The sequence below is a fragment of the Podarcis muralis genome, chromosome W (genome assembly GCF_964188315.1).
Source record: "Podarcis muralis chromosome W, rPodMur119.hap1.1, whole genome shotgun sequence".
NCBI classification, from domain to species: Eukaryota; Metazoa; Chordata; class Lepidosauria; order Squamata; family Lacertidae; genus Podarcis; species Podarcis muralis.
In genome coordinates this window covers 1,925,478-1,944,192 of record NC_135674.1, presented here as the reverse complement: position 1 = coordinate 1,944,192, position 18,715 = coordinate 1,925,478, and the positions used below count along the sequence as shown (strand labels likewise).

General features: G+C 46.0%; 1 protein-coding gene across 1 annotated transcript; it reads left to right on the top strand.

Moving 5' to 3' along the window:
- Nucleotides 1–1,197: 1,197 nt before the first annotated feature.
- Nucleotides 1,198–18,222, top strand: LOC144326399 (uncharacterized). The gene is made up of 7 exons (XM_077922974.1): nt 1,198–2,177; nt 2,271–2,424; nt 3,184–3,289; nt 13,687–13,709; nt 15,835–15,951; nt 16,809–16,877; nt 18,214–18,222. The coding sequence occupies exons 1-7, from the start codon at nt 1,198–1,200 to the stop codon at nt 18,220–18,222; spliced, it is 1,458 nt and encodes a 485-aa protein (XP_077779100.1).
- Nucleotides 18,223–18,715: the final 493 nt, after the last annotated feature.

The following is an 18,715-nucleotide window of genomic DNA, read 5'->3' as shown; positions in this document are numbered from 1 at the left end:
ATTCCTGATGCAGCCTGGGGTAATTTCATTTCTGCCCCTTTTGGTGTGAAGGTGATCTGTGCTTGAACCTTTGACAGAAAGTCACGTCCCAGCAAGGGGATTGGGCATTCAGGGACATACAGAAATTGATGTGTAAGGGTTTTTCCCCCAATCTGGCATTCTTGAGGTTGCAAAAACGGTGTAAGGACCCTGTTGCCTGTGGCCCCCACAATTGTCACTGCTTGGTTGCTTTTTGCTTTTAACGGCTTCGTGAGCACCGAAAATTGCGCTCCAGTGTCAATCATGAAATTTACTAAGCGGCTCCCCAGTTTAACCGAGACCATGGGCTCTTGGGAGCCTAAAGAAAGAGTTGAGCCCGGTCTGTCCTATGCATTCTCATTCTCATATTCCTCCAATTGCGCTAATCCAACAAAATCTCTGCTACTTCCTCTGTTCCTCACATATCTTCCAGCTTGCATCCTTCCTCTCTGCGATCCCCATCCACGTCCACGCTCCCTCTGTTCCCTGAATTCACCTTCTCCCTCTGTTTCCCTCGCTTCAGGGCACTCCTGTTTCCAATGACCTTCCTTTCTTTCTTTGGGAGTTCTACATACCAGATTGGGCACAACCAGGTCCACGACAATAGTTCACATACAAGGGAAAGTACATGCCAGGGGAACCAAGGAGAGCCATACGTAGCTTCTCCTGCCCACCTCCCCAAGGAGCATTTCCCGGTGCCATACTGGTCACTGTAGCTGTTTTTCCTCCACCACCCACAGGTCCCTTCAAGGTAGCAGTTGCAGAGTGTATACAGTGTGAGTTGACCTCACCAGTTCGACCAGAACCTGGGGACCACTAATAAGTCCACTGGGTGCGGCCGAGCGGGAGGCTATATCTCACTAAAGGGTATGTTCTGGTACCTGCTACCTTATATAATTGTTGCAATTTCACTCCTTCTGGTCCTAATCATTGTATTTTGTGTATATAAGAAGGATCATTGTATTAACATTGACCTAGAGCCAGAACTAATAAGATTCAACCTTGAAGGTATACATGGGGAAAATGAAAATGAAGCTTCTGTTGATTTTGATGTGCTTGTGGCTCCAGAGAGGCCCAATGGTAGTAGGTAATGTTTTTATAAACCATGCTGAACACATGTTCCAGATATATGGGGAAAATGCTACCCTATATTATGAACACCCAAGGAAGGTAGCAGACATGTCCCTTATACCTGGTTTAATCAAGGATCCTGATGTCGTGCTGGCAGGCCTACTTTACAATCAGAGTGGTCTCTTTGCAGCCCCACCTATTGAAATGAATGACATCCCCTACAGATATCTCAGATACACCAGAACCACAAAAGGTCTATGTTTTTGTTGTCATGCCACTGGAGTATGGAATTCCAAATGGAAGTATTGGCCCCAAGTTAAGTACCACATGGACAAAGGATGGCTGGGAAATTATACCCAATGCTCGGATAAATTTTGGCTTTGGGGCTCCCACAATGCCTCCTACCAGGGCAATACTACCCCTTCAGATCTGTACCCATACTTTCCTCAATATTCGGTTAATTTCACCGGACAAGGGTCCATTTGTTCTGGTTGGATGATTAAAGATCCTAACCTCTGGTTTCTATATGATGGATTGGCAACAAATTTCCACCCAGGAAATTTCCAGTGTGTTGGAGTGGGGGCATTTACCTTTCCGGTTGCAGTGGAGGTCAATCACAAGGTACCTCATCTTGCAAGCAGACGGAAAAGGGCGGCCCTGGGCGACCACTGTGAAGATGAAATTTATCTGGCAAATTCTGTAGGGAGCGTTGGGGGTGGATTTATAGGATTCCTCTCAATGGGGATTTACCCAGGAGTAGTTGCTGAGCAAAATAGAAAGGCACTGTTTGCTCTTACATGCAGGCTGGAGAAAACTATCAATGCCACCACCCATGTCTTGCGCTCCTTGCAGTCAGAGGTTGAGGATTTGAACCAACTGACAATGACCCATAGATTGGTTTTGGACTACCTCCTTGCACGAGCAGGCGGTTTTTGTAAAATTGTCCCAAAAGGTCGGTGCCAGGTTAAATTCCACGACCTCAACAAGACAATTGAGGACCAATTGCAAAAACTGCAGTCTCTGGTAGCTGACAACACACCCACCCAGAATCCCTGGGAAAAGGTATGGTCGTGGATACCAGGGGAGGGGTGGGTGCATGGCATTCTGACCGCCTTAGCCATAGGAGGAGTTGTTTTTCTGTTGTTTCTTTCGGTAATCCCTTGTTGTCTGTCTTTGCTTAGGGGAATGATAGCCCGCAATGTTAAGCATCTCACTGACCCTCACATTATGGCAATATACAGAGCTTTGCCCCCAGTGCCAGATGAGCCAGAGGAAGACGATGGTTATGAGCGAATGCATAGGGAGCAGGTCCCAATGCCTGGGGAACAGGTCCCAGTGCAGGAACAGGCCCCATTGCAGGAAGCAACGGTTTACTCTGATGTCCTGAGTGGTGTTCAAGCTCAGGAGTCAGATGAATCTTCTCTCTGAGCTTGAAAAGGGGGGAATGAGGCAAGGAAGGAAGGGCTACCCCTATATTATCCATATAACCAGTTATCAATAATCAATATATATTCATATATGCTTACACAAATCAAGGATTACAGTACTTTATAAATCCACTTGAATCAAAAGGGAAGCTGTGCTGCAAACTGCTTGAAACAGCAAGTTAGGAACCGACCTTTCCCCTAGAAACATCTGTGCACCCCGGACAAAGACATGAATCAGAGATTCTGGTACAAAATTCCCCTCAGATACAGGCTAAATTAATCCACAGAACAGGAAGAGCAAAACCACAAAATTTCCAAGCTCCCTGTCCTGTCATAACTAGGGGAAAGGTTAGACTGAGCGTCACTGGGAACATTGGAAAGCGGAACTGGAACCCAGCGCTTGACCAGTGCTATACCAGTAGCTAGGAGCGTGACAACTGCTTGCTGATTGGCTGATATTTTTGCTGACCAAGTATGAGTCCTTCATGATTGTCTTATGATCTATGATTTGCTGTGATTTGCTCAGGTATAAAGACCCCTGTGTTTCTGTCAATCGGGGTCCCAGTTCTTTGGAAGAGATTCCAACTGGGTCCTTATTGCCTGGCAATAAACTTCACCTTCTTATTCTCCATTGCTGCTTCTGCTTGATCCTTATCCTTGCAACAAGGAGGACCTCTTCCAGACCCCGGGCACGCAGGACGAGCTGCAGGAGAGAATTGAGTGCCTGGACACCAGCATTCCCGAGACGATCCGTATCCTCTTTGGGGGACATTGTTGGAGAGCAGGGTGGTTTTGGCTCCTTTTCCACAAGCAGCCTTTTCTTTCGCTCTTGGCTGGAGTGGACCTCACTCCCCCCCCAATAGATATTTATTGAAATTTTCAAAATATTACAAAATACAAAAAATAATAAAAAAGAAAAATACAAAAAATAAAAAAATAAAAATAGTTAAAAACAATTCCATCTTCCTTTACTTAACTTTCATTTGCTTATTTCCCGGACTTCCTCACCCCTCCCTTTCCTGTATTCCAATTCAATTTGTTAATTCAGCAAATCCTTCCCCACTTTATTTATGCTAATCTTTCATTGCATTACCTTAATCTATTTTCCTCATTATCTTATAAAAAACCTTATAATCCAAAACCTAAATCTTATTTTTACTAACTTCTCATAACCATTATATTCTTTCCTAATCCTTTAAGCATTTATACTAAAGCCAGGCAATTTCATTTCAAACATCCTTCTAACATTCATCAGTTATGTAAGACAGTCCTAGTAACAAAATAAAGAAGAAAAAATAAAACAATCCCATCTTCATCCAGCGTCCCTTCCTCCTGGTCCCGGGTTTGTCAGTCCATTTTATCCCATTAAACTAGCACATTAACCTGGTAATCTTATATCCGAGGCCCTTAAGTCTCTTCCATGTCCCTTCCACGATTTTTCTTCATATTCTCCTTTCACTCGTGTGAACTCCAACTTAATAATGCTTTTGCCCCTTTTCAACCAATCAGTCCCTTTTCCACAGTCCAGACTGAGCTCCATGTAGTACTTAAAAGCATGTTTCAAAATCCCTCCAAAATTTAGAGCCCCCATATCTCCAAACCTCTCACGGCCCATTGCCAGACTCGGAAAGTCCATACATCCCTGCTCAGGGGGGTCAATCCAACCCCCCATTTCCAAACCAGTCCAAACTTTATCTTTCCAAGTCTGATTTTTTCAAAGATCAGTTGCCAGATCCAAAGGCTCATGTTCCTGCAGGGCCGCAACTTCCTCCATCTCTGGCTCCATTTCTGACTCCCAAAATTCAGCAGCATCCTCTTCTTTCATCTGTTCTGTCAGGGCACACTCCTGGTTTGATTCCTGGGTAGGCTCCATACCTTTTCCTACTGCTTGTCCAAAATTTCCCGCTGTCTGCTTAAGATTTCCAACCAAGTCAGTCATCAAATTAATTCTATCATGTAATTCTTCCAATAGAGCATTTGTTTTGTAAAACACACACAACAACACTTCTGAATGCATTGTCCTTCAAGGTCACCAGTCAATTCCCACGGGTTATACTGTAGCGGCTGGAAACTCCCTAGAATTAGTTACAATTTCACAGTCTCCCTCTAGGGGGAAAACTTCTATTGCAAATCCAACCCCAAAGTTACTTTCTTTCTTTCTTTCTTTTTTAGATACTTTGTCAATAGTTGCTATTTTAAAATGCGAAAGGAAACAGTGGAATCGCAATGTTCCTCTTCTTTTAGCTATCTGTCAAAAGACTTCTGTCTCTGGTCAATGAGCTTCAAACGTCAGTCCTGACACCCCACTCCAGGGTCAGGACGGTGGAAAATTACTTTACTTTAAACTTACTTCTGCAGGTTTAAACAGTCCAAAGAAAGCTCCCCCTTCTCCTCCTGCTGCCAAAGGGGGGGTTCAACTATTTTAGATGATGAAATCCACTCCTTTAATGGTGATTTTCAAAGCTCTAGTTTACTTTGTCTTTGCTTTGTTCAGTCTACAGGGAAACGGAAGGCTGACTTCCTGTTTAGACCTTCCCGTTTCAGTACCAAATTGTAATAAATTTTAAAGTCCGATTCCTTTCTGTTCCCAAATCCTTATTTAAAGTCCAATTTTTCAAGGTTTAGGTACTCACGGTGATTATTTTTAGAAGCCAAATTGTCCCAAAAAGAAGGCAGCGCTCTCCGGCAACGGCTATGCGGCTTCGCTCCACGGAAAGAGCAGTTGACTCACAGCACCGCGCCGCTTCCCCCTCTTCGCATCAGAGCCCGTTAGTGGGTTCCTTTGCGGATGGGGGGGCGCTAAGGGTGCCCGCCGAGTCCCATGGTCACAGGCTTCATCCGCCTGTGATTTTTTAAGGGGTCCCCACTTCGCCGTAGCAGAAAGGACCCGTTTCACGCGGAGCTTGTCCCTCCAGTTCAGAGGGATTCCGCCATTGCCGATGGCACCATCCCGGAAGTCCCTGGACTTCACTTTTATATACCTGGTGGCTTAGGTTCCTAGGCCACCCCATCCTTAAGGCTCTGGGACACAGCACAATGAAATGCCCACAGTCAAGTCCAGTCATGCATCCAAACAGCTTCACAGCTTTAACCCCCATTTGAAAACATCAGCCTGGCTAGATAGAGCAGAGGTGGGGACTCTTGACAGGCCCGCAGGCCCCACATCTAGCATCATACGTGGTGTCAAGGTAAAGACATGGCTGCAAAGGAGCTTCAAGGGTGTGTTCAATTGTTCTTTGGCAAGCAGGGTTTGTTGACTGCACTTTTGGAGTTGACCACTAGTATTTGCTGTTTGGATTGAAACCATGCCTGCAGAAGGACATTTCCTCGGCAGATCAGCTTTGCAGGCAGCTTCGTCAAGAGGGGAGGTGTGGGATAATTACAGTGGGGTGGCTCAGTTGGTAGAGCGTGACACTCTTAATCTCAGGGCTGCGGGTTCAAAATGTGGGGTAATAAGCAAAGGATTTTAGGTATACTAAAAACAACAAGACCGCCCATAAAATGTATGCTATTGCCACGCAAAAATGAGAGAAAATTAGTTGGAGGGAGGCAAGGGATGGGGCCACGGACCCCTGATTGGGAATAACGGAACTAGATGGTCCTCGGTGTCCCTTCCAACTCCACAATTCTATGATCCTGTGTCTTAAACACAAATCTTGAGGAATAGTGTGTGTGTGTTTCTGTTTGAACTTTCCCAGCCTTTGCTTTATTCTGATTTGCGCTTGCGTCCCTACTCCCCACGTGTAGAATTGCTATACCTTTGGATTTTCCTGGACATTCAAGCGTTTCCCGCATGGACACTTGTTTCCAACGGCCAAATCCCGGCGGATGGCAACCCTACCCACTTCTGCCAGATTGCCTGGCATACATTACAAGCATCTAGTCACATAGATTCTCCAGAATCCCGGGGCTAGCCCACCTGACGGGAAGAGTCCGCGACCAGAAGGAGGAGGAGTACCAGGAAGAATGGACAAAATTCAAAGATTATTTAGCTGAATATGTCAAGATAACCTAACTGGAAAAGCTTGCAAATATGAGATAGGCTTAGGATTTAAATATGTAAGGATTGGAATTAAGATGTTTCAAGCTAGATTAGAAAGAATGAAAGATGTGAAGTGATCAAGTTAATTTTTTTTTAAAGAAGATTGATTTTGGAAAACTGTTAAAATGAAATACAATGAAATTCAACCAGGGGGATTTGAGGAAGTCACTTAACAATGTTATCAAGATTGGTTTAATTACAATTAGGATGTATGTTTGTTTGTTTGTCTTAATTTTTTGGGGGGAAATTAATAAAAAAATTGGAAATTAATAAAAAAAAATGGAAAAAAAACACACCATAGATTATCCAGAATCCCAAGCAGCGACATTGTGAAACTTTCATAGGAATAAAAGGTAGGGGGAAAGGAGGCACAATGTCAAGCAGGCAACAGAATAAACCCGAGCACTGTGGGTCTAAAACCGGCCCCTGAATCTCTTGCTCCCCACTCTGCCCTTCTAACAAGACCATTTTTTTGCTTGCTGGATGGCTGTGTGCAATGAGAGCTCAGTCACTGAGGAAGGGTGCTGGCCCAGTGGGAGAAGTATGTGCTTGGCATGCAGGCGATCCAAAAATCCATTCAAGAGCAAAATTCCAGTTCTCATGTTTTCTGTCGAAATGGCTAATTTAAAGGGGAATAGCAGGGTGCCTTCCACAGAGTCAGACCATTGAGCCGCCTAACTCCTTAAGGGAGGACCAGAGCTCGCTGGTGACGCAGGTCCCAGAACAGTCTCCAGCCTCTCCAGGTGAAACTGAAAACATCACCTGCCTGGAACCTTGTAGAGCCACTGCCAATCAGTACAGACAGTGCTGAGTTAGGTAGCTATGATCCATCCACCACCACCCTTTGCCTGAAGCAAAGGCACATCGCTGTCCAAATCTTTGAAAGACTTTCCCTGCTCACCAAACCACCTGCCCTCCTTTATGCATTGCCGATGGCTTATCAAAGGGATCCTCACTGCAAGTCTCATCAAGGCAGACAGCTTGGTGAAATCTTGGTGCCCTTTCTTAGGAAATGCTAAGAGGGACAATGGCACCAGTTGCCCTCTGGACTCACAGGGTGCAGCTTACTTTGGAGCCATCAATTGTACACATTTGGAATGGCCCTTGAGAAATGATGGTCTGCCTATAGTCAGCAGCTTACCACCTTGCTGTTTGTTAAAAACTTGAATAAAAAGCATGCTTAAAAGAAAACAGGAAAAATGAAATTTTGCTGGCTTCTGGAGAAAAGAATAATGCCTCATTATTTGTATCTGCTTTTAAATGTTGTTTCTCTTCTCTTTGTAATGAGTTTTACTGGGTCTGTGGTCATTTTAAGTTGCTTACCTTCACTAAAATTCAGTAAAAAACCTTCACTACTCGACTGGAAAGTTTTATTATCCAAATTCAAACCCACTTTTCTTTCTTGGAATGTCCTCCATGGAAATGAGATGAGCAACTGGATAGCAAAATTCCTGGAGTGGGGAGGAGGGTTCAATGTTCTAATAGATTAGATATGGACAGTCCTTCAGTACAGCAAAACTTGACACTTTGAAACCTTTGAGTCCTTTCCAAAAGGACTTCACCCACTATTTAGGGGGGAAGTATGTCAGAACTGACCTTCTGCAGTACTGATTCCACATTCTTGGACTCCTAATCTTACACGTAAATTAGAGCTGGAACCATCTCAGGCCCTATGCCTCTTGAAATGACCATGACCTATTGAGCAAAACCACAGAATCCACCTCTCTGGTGACTAAACCCCACTTGCTTTTACAAAATAAATTAACAACAGAGGAAAATCATGGAAGAAATAAAATGGCTTTTCAAATTAAGGAAGGCGATTCCTTTTATCCACATGTATTACGGGACATGTTCAAAGCGCCCCTAAGGGGAAATTCTGTAAGCAGGTAGCAAATACACAAGGACACATTGCTAAAAGAAACAAAGGGATTTGGAGTGAACAGGTAGTACCAGAATGTACAGAATTGTACCTAGAAAAAGGTTACCACTGGATTACCTTTTTGTAAACAAAAACAACAGCAACCCCCAAAATAAAACTCGGAAGCAGCAGGACTCCTTAGGAACTCTTCAAAAAACAAAACACAAAACTGCATATCCCTACCTAGTCACCAAATGTGAGGGGAAACGTAAACCAGCATCTTACACTGCTTTAAATGATAGCCAGATTCTGCAATTTTTTACCACACCAGAAGTAAAAGCACGGGGCATTAATAAGTTTTTGAAAAATCATGCACTTCATTTGTAGGCAAGGGAAAGCTTTCTGAAATGTACAAAATCTTACTAAGACACACCATCTGTTGAAATGACCAAGCAGCGGACGAGATTCGGGGACAGTGGTGTGCCGCCTGGGGAAATGTTCCTTTCCATTCACCTTAAGCAAAGATGTGGTGACCTTGTGCATCCATAAATAACTTTCAGAAATGTATTTCATTACTTCCCAAAGCTTCTCAATGGGCTACCAAATGGCATTTCTTTCTATTTTGGATGAAACTGGGGAAGCAGCTTTAGAAGAAGGGGTTGCTGACATTCACTGGCCTGGAAAACACCTGATGCCAATATGATGGCAAATTGTGGGTGGTGCATTGATGGAGAAACTAAGGCAACAAATGGGGACATGACGCCACCGGTGTTCTAAAGATACATTTCATGTAAAGATTATGATGGGCTTCTTCAAATGCCCATAGCCTCTTACAAGCAGAGGTTTTAGATCAATTTTCTGTAAACCTCTGTCATAAATAGTTGTCACTGGAAATACGACCCAACAATGCAATGCTGGACTCATCCCTCCCGTCAGCGTGCCTGGAAAGCACGGGTCCCAGTAGTTTCCGCCTTACTCTGCTCCTTTCTCTGTGAAGGCCTGCTCTTTAGCTTTCACATCGGAGCAAACCTCAACCCACCCCCTCCCAAAGAAACCTTTTTTATGAGCCCCCCTACTCTGCGTGTGCTTGAAGCTAACTGCTTTCTTTGGCTCCTGTCTCAATGTGCAGAAATTGAGCACATGAATTTTCCAGCATCGGGAGTTTCCCCCAAGACAGTGTCGAGATCAGGCGTGTTTGTGTGGCTCGACGCTTGCAGTTATTGGGGCTTTGGCTAAGAGGAGTGCATGCACTTTCAGCAAGACATAGCTAGCTAGCTAGCTAGCTAGACAGTTTACCTCCCTTTGCTACAGTTTAAATTTCTGCATGCCATCTGCTGTTGTGGAACAAGTCATCCCCATGATCCCTCTAGCCCAGTGTTCTCTAGGGCGGCCCACAGAAGCTCTCAAGGGTTTCAGACAAAACATTTGTTCACTTCAGCATATAGCAGTCCAAAGAAATGTATGCTCTAGAAGGTCACAGGCTCCCCCGTCTTTGGGGTAGAGGTTTGACGTCTGAGACTAGATCTGCAGGACTCATAAACATTTCACTCTGTAGAGATGAGTAGTCGGCACCGTCCGAGTATAGGAGGAGGGGGGTGGGGGTGGAATACAGGGCTGAGAAATAGAAGGATGCGTTCGATCTCCTACACGAAGCCAGAGCCAATTATGAAGATTGACCAGTTGCTTATAGATCAAATGCATGGATCATGCAGCTGCAAAGAGGTCTACCCAGCCGCTCCCACAGGCAACATGGAATTCTTCTGTGCAATTTACTGTGTTGTTGCTGTTGTTGTTAAAGATGTAAGACAAGCCTATATTGCACTTCATTAAAAATGCCAGGTCACTTCACAACAATATACTGATGGACTCAGTAGAATCAGCAATCAGTACTGGGGCAGGGGCCTTGGCTGGCACCCTGAAATGCACGGCCCCTGCGCCAGTCCTGAGGAGGCTCAAGGCCAGGGGTCAGCAACCTTTTTCAGCCGTGGGCTGGTCCACCGTCCCTCACAGCATGTGGGGGGCCGGACTATATTTTGGAGAGAGAGAATGAACAAATTCCTATGCCCCACCAAGAACCCAGAGATGCATTTTAAATGAAAGGACACATTCTGCTCATGGAAAAACACATTGATTCCCGGACTGTCCGTGGGCCGGATTGAGAAGACGATTGGGCCGCATCCGGCCCCCGGGCCTTCGGTTGCCTACCCCTGCTCAAGGCAATCACTTCCTGCACTTCACGTTAACGCAGAAGACGGCCCAGTTGTGCTCAGATGCTCAAAATTCCCTTTTCACCTTTGAATCTTTGGAGGGTCTGTTTCAGTTGGCATCGGGACAGCTCACCTAGCAGTGCAGCTGCCTTTATTGCAGAGGCAGGAAGTTTCCTTCCTTTCATATTCAGGATTTCTGTACTCACATAGAAATAATAAAAGGGTTTCTGCTGTTTGTTAAAAGTCATGAATGAACTCTCACAACTCGTTGATAAGGTAGCTTGCTTGTGTTTCGAGAAATCGTATAAGAGGAGCATTCATAGGAAGTTGCACTTGACAGAGTCAATCTAGCCTAGCACTGCCTACACTGACTGGCAGCAGCGCTGCAGGGTTTTCAAACAGGGGACAGTCCCAGCCCTGTCTGGTGGAGATCCTGGACTGAACCTGGGATCTCCTGCATGCAAAGCAAGGCCTCCCTCAACTCGGGAGGCGTCAGTTCTCTACTGTATTTCAGCAAATGCTTTCACTTTATCATTTCATTTTCATTTGTATATTTTGTGCACATATTTTCCTGTATATTTTAGACAGAGAGGAGTAGCAATAGGGTTAGAGGCAAGGTTCAGAGTTAGTGTTGTGTGAGCATTTTAAAGCAGTTGAGTTTAAACAGGAGGGGATTTCAGATGAAGAGATGGCCAGCATCGTGAATCTGTAAGTAGGATTTCTTCTGCTTCTTTTTTGTAATCTTCTGGGGCGAGGGCTTGGGGTCCCCCACACGGCCAGCATCCCCATGGAATTCAACCCTTTCCTGAACAGCTTAACTTCTCTTCCCACCCGCCTTCCCATTCTCCCTCAAATCTCATTGCAGCTCAGCTGGTTAGAGGGAGCTGCAGATAGCACCAAGGTTGCAGGTCCGATTCCCATAAGGTACAGCTGCATATTCCTGCATTGCAGGGGGCTGGACTAGATGATCCCCAGGGTACCTTCCAGGATCATTATTTGGGGATGCTTTTTATTACATTCATAGCCCACTTTTCATCCAAGCAGTTCAAGGTGGCATTGATGGCTTGCCTTTCCCCCCGTTTTCCCCCTCACAACAAACCTGTTAGGCAGGCTAGGATGAGAGAGACTGGACCCAACATCAAACAGTGCACTTCATGACTGAGTGGGGATTTGCACTCGGATCTCCCAGGTCCTCCTAGTCCAGAATTCTAGCCACTATACACCCCCCCTCTCTCTACCCCGTCTCCCTTTCTCAACTCTTCAGCCATCAACTGCAACAGACAGGGCTTCTGTCAGTCTTCCTGTCAGTCACTCTGGCTCTAAGAGAGTTTTCATTGCATTCTTTGGCTCATCTATGCCTTGATGCTTTGACGACCTTCCTAGCAGCCCCCTTCCCTCTCCAGGCAGGGCTGCTGTCCTAAAAGCATTATGCTGAGGGCTCTTTTAAATGCTGGAAATGCTTCCCTTATCTTTGCTTTGCTGGGGGTGGGGGGAGTGTTGGAATCCCCCCCCCACACACACACACATACATGAGATGCACCACTGTGTTCCTGTGGAGAGCCGTTTGGGGTCTGTGGGTGCATAAAAAAACAAAAAGAGCCCTGTTGTGTGGCGAGTTCCCGCCCCCCCCCCCAAGTGGAAATAAAGACACATGACACAATTATTTCAGGTTAATGGGCTAAATATGGCCACAACTTTATTGGTTACAGGTGATGAGCGGTATTGGCTTAGGCATTGGTCCTAACCGACTATCCGGCTTCAGCCCGTCCGCTTGAGGTCCGGGAAGGGTTAACCACCAGTAGGGGGAGTCCTGCTGATGCACATCAACTGGCTACCCCCCCCCCCAGGCGAGAAACCAAGTCCGGCAAAAGAGGGAGATCCCCAGCCACTTCAGCGATAAATAGGGCTGGTCACGCCCCCTGAGCCAGCTGATTGGCTGTCCAGGGGCTGACGCGGCCGGGGATTCCCTCAGTCGCCCGCAACTCCACCTCCTTTGTAGGCGGAAGTGGCTTTGCTGGATCAGAGGAAAAGCCCGTCTAGTCCAAACTCACAAGCCCACTCCTGCTGCTTCTCCTCTAGCTGTGGGCTTCAGAGGTAGAGTGCCTCTGTTCCTGGAAGCTCTATATTGCTATGCTGAGTAATAGTAAGAGATGCTGTTGTTCTCCTCCAACAATTGGTGTAATCTGCTTCCCAGTCCTGCAGGCTACTTGTCCTTGTAGCATCGGCTGCCTGCAAATTTCAGCAACGGAGTAAACATGATGTGAAGAAGTTCCCACTAGCATTCTCAAATGAGTTGATTCAAAGCTCTCCCTCCATCTGCTTTCTCTCCAAGGCCACGATCATCTTGGATAACTCCTTCCTGCTCCTTTCCTTGTTGGTGTTTTAAATAATTAATAAACAAACAAACAAACAAACAAACAAACAAATGATTAAAGATTACAAAAAAACCGTGCCTTGTCTCTTTTGTCAAGTTGTGTTTTCTACAGATCAGTTTCATCTGTTGTGAGACATTAGTGTTGCATGCAGTGTTGGGTTAGGAAGATCAGAGGGGGAAAGAGGGGGAGGGTGGGGTCGGGTGGCAATGCTTCTCTTCTACTTAGTGTACAGGGGAAACTCGGGAAATTAGAATATCGTGGAAAAGTTCATTTATTCAAGTAATTCAACTTAAAAGGTGAAACTAATATATGAGATAGACTCATGACATGCAAAGCGAGATATGTCAAGCCTTTATTTGTTATGATTGTGATATTATGGCATACAGCTGATGAAAACCCCAAATTAACAATCTCAGAAAATTAGAATATGAAATGAAATCAGCAAAACAAGGATTGCAAATAGAGCAATATTTGACCTCTGAGAAGTAGAAGCATGCATATGTACTCACTACTTGGTCTGGGCCCTTTTTGCATCAATTACTGCCTCAGTGCGGCGTGGCATGGATGCTATCAGCCTGTGGCACTGCTGAGGTGTTATGGAAGACCAGGATGCTTCAACAGCAGCCTTCAGCTCTTCTGCATTGCTTGGTCTCATGTGTCTCATCTTTCTCTTGACAATGCCCCATAGATTCTCTATGGGGTTCAAGACAGGTGAGTCTTCTGGCCAATCAAGCACAGTATTCCCATGGGCATTGAACGAGGTTTTGGTACTTTTGGCAGTGTGGGCAGGTGCCAAGTCCTGCTGGAAAATGAAATCAGCATCCCCATAAAGCTTGTCTGCAGAAGGAAGCATGAAGTGCTCCAAAATCTGCTGGTAGACTGCTGCGTTGACCCTGGACTTAATGAAGCACAGTGGACCAACAGCAGCTGATGGCATGGCTCCCCAAATCAACACTTCACACTGAACTTCCAGCATCTGGCATTGTGTGCCTCCCCATTCTTCCTCCAGACTCTGGGTCCTTGGTTTCCAAATGAGATGCAAAAGTTGCTCTCATCAGAAAAGAGGACTTGGGACCACTGAGCAACAGACCAGTTCTTTTTTTTTTTTCTTTAGCCCAGGCAAGATGCTTCTGACGTTGTTTCTTGTTCAGGAGCGGCTTGACAAGAGGAATATGACATTTGAAGCCCAGCTCCAGGATCCTTCTGTGTGTGGTGGCTCTTGATGCACTAACTCCAGCCTCAGTCCACTTCTTGTGAAAGTCCCCAACACGTTTGAATGGTCTTTTCCTGACAATCCTGTCCAGGCTGTGGTCATCCCTGCTGCTTGTGCACCTTTTTCTTCCACACTTTCCCCTTCCGCATAACTTTCCATTAATGTGCTTTGATACAGCACTTTGGGAACATCCAACTTCTTCTGCAATTACCCTTTGAGGCTTTCCCTCCTTATGGAGGGTCTCAATGATGGCTTTCTGCACAACTGTCAGGTCAGCAGCCTTCCCCAGGATTAGTGCTTCCTACTGAACCCATTGCAGGTGTTATGGATTGAATAGCTACTGCACCTTTTCACAATATTCTAATTTTCTGGGATTGTTAATTTGGATTTTTTATCAGCTGTACCCCATATTCATCACCATTATAACAAATAAAGGCTTGACATATCTCACTTTGCATGTCATGAGTCTATCTCATATATTCGTTTCACCTTTTTAAAGTTGAATTACTGAAATAAATGAACTTTTCCACGATATTCTAATTTCCCGAGTTTCCCCTGTATGTGTGGGGTTTTGTGTCAGCATCACTTGTGTGGGTTCACTTACTCTTCCCTTGTTGCATTTCCTTGGTGGTGAGAGAGGTTGGGGGGTGACCTAGGGTGTGGTTGGTGGTCTTTGGTTGGCTGCAGGGAGATTTGTTGTTGTGTGTGAGTGGGCACCTAGGGTACAAATAACCAGAAACCTCCTCAAACTATACCTCCACAACTACAACCCCTCGTGGCGACAAATCAACAAATACCCGAGGAGATGCAACAACACCAAATGCTCCTTTCCTTGTTGATACGATGTCCCGCAGCCGAAGTAGTGTGTGAAATGACACGGCTCTGCCTGCAACTGTTAGGCCACCCGTATTTGTGTTATGGCTATGCTGCAAAGACTCCCTGCCTTCTCTTACACACACACACCCCATTTTGGTTGCGATTTTTATGTTGGAACCAGTGCTTTTTTCTATTAAAAAAGTGTTTGGGGTACTCTCATTTTGACTCAAGAAAATCACCATTTTATAGTTCAAATCGGGGAAAATAAATGCAGTACAGTAAATGGAGAAAAGTGCAAAGATTCACAAAATGTTTCGGGGTGTGCGTAGCCCTGCATCCCCCCAGAAAAAAGCACTGGTTGTAACTGAGACCTGTGGGTATAGGGTGGTATAACAACAACAACAACAAGGTCTGCCCCTCTCCTTCTCTTCTAGGTTCAGGCGACTGAGGGACATGGCAGCCCGCAAGAAGAAGGGGACCCGCAAAGTCCCCAAGAAGTCCAGGGTTGCTGTGGGCCCACGTGAGCAAATGCTTCCTTTTCATTTTGGAGCGTAAGGAGGGGTGGCCTTAATGCTCTAATACTCAACTGTGGAAAATAAGTAGAAATGAACTAACCTGCCCCCATGTCCTTTCCTTCTTCTCTTGTTGCAGATGGTTCAGAGACTGGCAGGGTCTGGGCATCGCCTGTGGTTAGTATTTGAGAAAACAGCACAGTACATACGAAATCCCTCACCCCCCATTTTGGCGGTCTCAGATGCAGAGAAGCCCTCCTGCCATGAACTGACAGCCTGACTCTTGCCATTTCAGCAACTGGAGAAGGATGAGATGTTCCTCTGTTGCGTGCTGGCCACTTGCTCGGAGGCCCGCCAGAGAGAAAAGGACAGGTTGAGGTACTCCAAGAAGATGGCCGTCAAGGCAATTGCGGTGAGGGAGAGGTTGCATGAGGTATCCAGGGGTGAGGGGGGCAGGAGAGCTGGGGATGGGATTGGGGGGATGCTGGGCAGAAGGAAGGCCTGGCGGGGTCTGGCCAAGAGAAGGGTTGTGCAGGCATTTGGCATTACATTGCCAATTCCTGCACTGAGTTTGGGGTTGGAGGAATCCACCTGATGTGATGTTTTCTCCCTCCGCCCTCTGTTCTCTATCAGGATCTCATGGGACGGATTGTGTGCTTTACACAGCCTGAATTGGTCCTTGCTACGGCACTGGAAGCCCTTTACCAACTGAGATATACCGGGTTTTTTGAGCTTGACGAGGAGCTGGCGGGGGGGGGGGGGGGGGGAGGGGAGCAGAATGTGGAAAGGTGTTACCAGACCTTGCCACTTCAGTGAATTCGATTGGAAGAATTGCTTACAATTTCTTGGGTTTCTTGCGTTCAAAAAGCTTTATTCATGCAGCAACTATTTACAGGATGAGTGGAGATGTGAGAGAGAAAATAGAATCTATATTGTCTAGAGATGACTGCGAAATGGCTCAGCTTTTAGGGGTGGGATTAACTAAGACCTAGAGGCTTGCAACCAAGTGCCAGGTAGACTGCCACATAAACAGTGCCCTCGTGTGTTTATTTTAATTTTAGTTTTATTCATTTTTACCCTGTAAAATAGATACGCTGCTTGATTGTCAAAAGTGGTTTAAGCTAACACATGCATTCACTAGAACTTCAAGAGAATGACATGTATTTGATGCTCCCCCCCCCCCAATATGAGGAAGACTCCAAGGAGACAGAGTCTAAAAAGGTTTCCCTCCTTCTCTCCAGCCTCATGAAGCCCAAATTACCACTGAAGCTCCACAGCCTGATTGTGCATGCCGCCTTTGCGGCGGTCATTGAGGTCAAAACTGAGCCCGACAAGCAGGTAAGTTGTTAGCCTTGAAATTTGACTTCTGTAGTTGTTGTTTCTTCTTCACACGCTTTAAGCATTGCTCCCATTGCTCAACATCTGATCTCTCTTTCCCCTGCTTGGCGCATCCTCTCCCTCATTGCCATTGCCTGCAGGAGTTAGAGGAACGCTATACTCTGATGCTGGGAGGCCTCCTCTGGGAGGCCCCAAGCACTAAGACCCTGAACTTGCTGATGAATGTAAGTATCTTGATGGCCTCAGTGGCTGTTTGACCTAGAAAGCTTTCATGGAGAAGCCGCCACCTAGCAGTGCACCTCTTGGGCCCTTCCCCTCTTGTAAGGCAAGCTGGCCACATGGACCAGCCAGCAAAGGCCCACTTGCCCAGACAGCCAAAGGAGGGCCTTGGATGCAGAGCTACAATTTGGGGCTGGAGGACATTGCCATTTTAGAACAGAAACGGATCTCTCTCTGAGAGTGTAAAGGGCTTCACAGTGGTCTGCCTCTTTCCCCCAGACCAGCCTCCTGATTCTGAGGTCCCCTTTCCTCCCACAGGAACTGAGAGGTTACACAACAAGTGCGATTGCAGCGGAGAGGCAACTGGCAGCCAGTGGCATTAGCTGGCTGATGTCCTGTGCAAGAAGGCTCAGTTGCCTGAAGGGAAGTCTCTCACCTTTGGCACCTTCACAGCCCCAAGAGGCTCCCAGAGTGGCTTGTGAAAGGATTCCCACAGGAGGAATCACAGTCTGGTATCAGGCGCACAACACAATGTGTGTCCCTGGGATGCCGGACAAGGCTGGAGACATTTCCTGCCCTCTTCCTTGATCTTACACTTCCACCTTGGGGCCAGGCAATAGAACTCACTCATCCCATGATGGAAGCAAGTCTTCCCTGGCTTGGGTCTGCTTCCATGTTCTCTTGCACCCATTATTTCTTTTGGGGTGGGGGAGGGTTGAGGATCAGGTCAGTCATCTGATCCAGTACGGTCTTTTCTTTTCTCTACAGCATGCTCTCGTCCCTCTGGAGCTGGCTCCCTTCTGCCCCAAAGAAGGTAACACCCACAGCCTGGGGACATGGGACGCACTTTCCAGACTAAGGAGAGCCCACTCAGTAGCTGCAGCAGCCTTGCTTGATGCAGACCTCCTGGGTCATGTGGCTGTGAAATCCTGCCACAGCACAAAGATGGCCAAACTGCAGGCTTGGAAGGAGTCGTTGCCACCAAAGACAGGATCCATAAATAGAACCCCAGCCCTGGAAGCCTCCTTGTAAATAGGGTGGAATGGGGGCCAGGTCAATTTGGTGAATCAGTAAATGTGGCAGAAATTCATCTCTCTTCTCCTTCATTCTCTTCCAGATGACATAAGACCTGATGTCAGTTTCGATTATGGGGAGAAGACACAAGTTTCAAGGCTCAGCGATGATGGAGTGGCAAGTTTTGCTTGCTGTTTCATTGTGTCTTGTTGCTAATTGTGATCATTGCTGTTGTTTTAGAATTCTTTCCTATGCAATATTACTTTTTTATTGCTTTTAAATTGTTGCTTTTTAAGTTGTCCTTGTAAAGGAAAGTGTTCTGCTAATGTTGATTGTATTCTGAATTGCTTCAAGAAGCCTCATAGCAATGAATAATATTAAGAGTAATAATTATTTTACCTGCCTTAATTATAATAAAGCATTGACATGCATATTTTAAATTAGCGGTTAAGGTCTTAAACTACACATTTTAATAGTTTCACATCTGTCAGAGACTGCCTCCAGGTCCCAGCTCACAGAGGACCAACGCTAGCCAGCGGTAATATACAAAAGTCTTTATTAAAGTACATTATCCATTTTCAAACCCTAGCGTGCATCTCTACGTC

What these genes read in the sequence shown, in the direction of transcription:
- LOC144326399 (XM_077922974.1), top strand. Translation starts at nt 1,198, where the DNA reads ATGTCCCTTATACCTGGTTTAATCAAGGATCCTGATGTCGTGCTGGCA. An exon ending in TGCCTGGGGAACAGGTCCCA is followed by an intron (nt 2,425 to 3,183) that starts GTGCAGGAACAG and finishes CCTTGCAACAAG; the next exon opens with GAGGACCTCTTCCAGACCCC. An exon ending in CTCTATGGGGTTCAAGACAG is followed by an intron (nt 13,710 to 15,834) that starts GTGAGTCTTCTG and finishes TTGCCATTTCAG; the next exon opens with CAACTGGAGAAGGATGAGAT.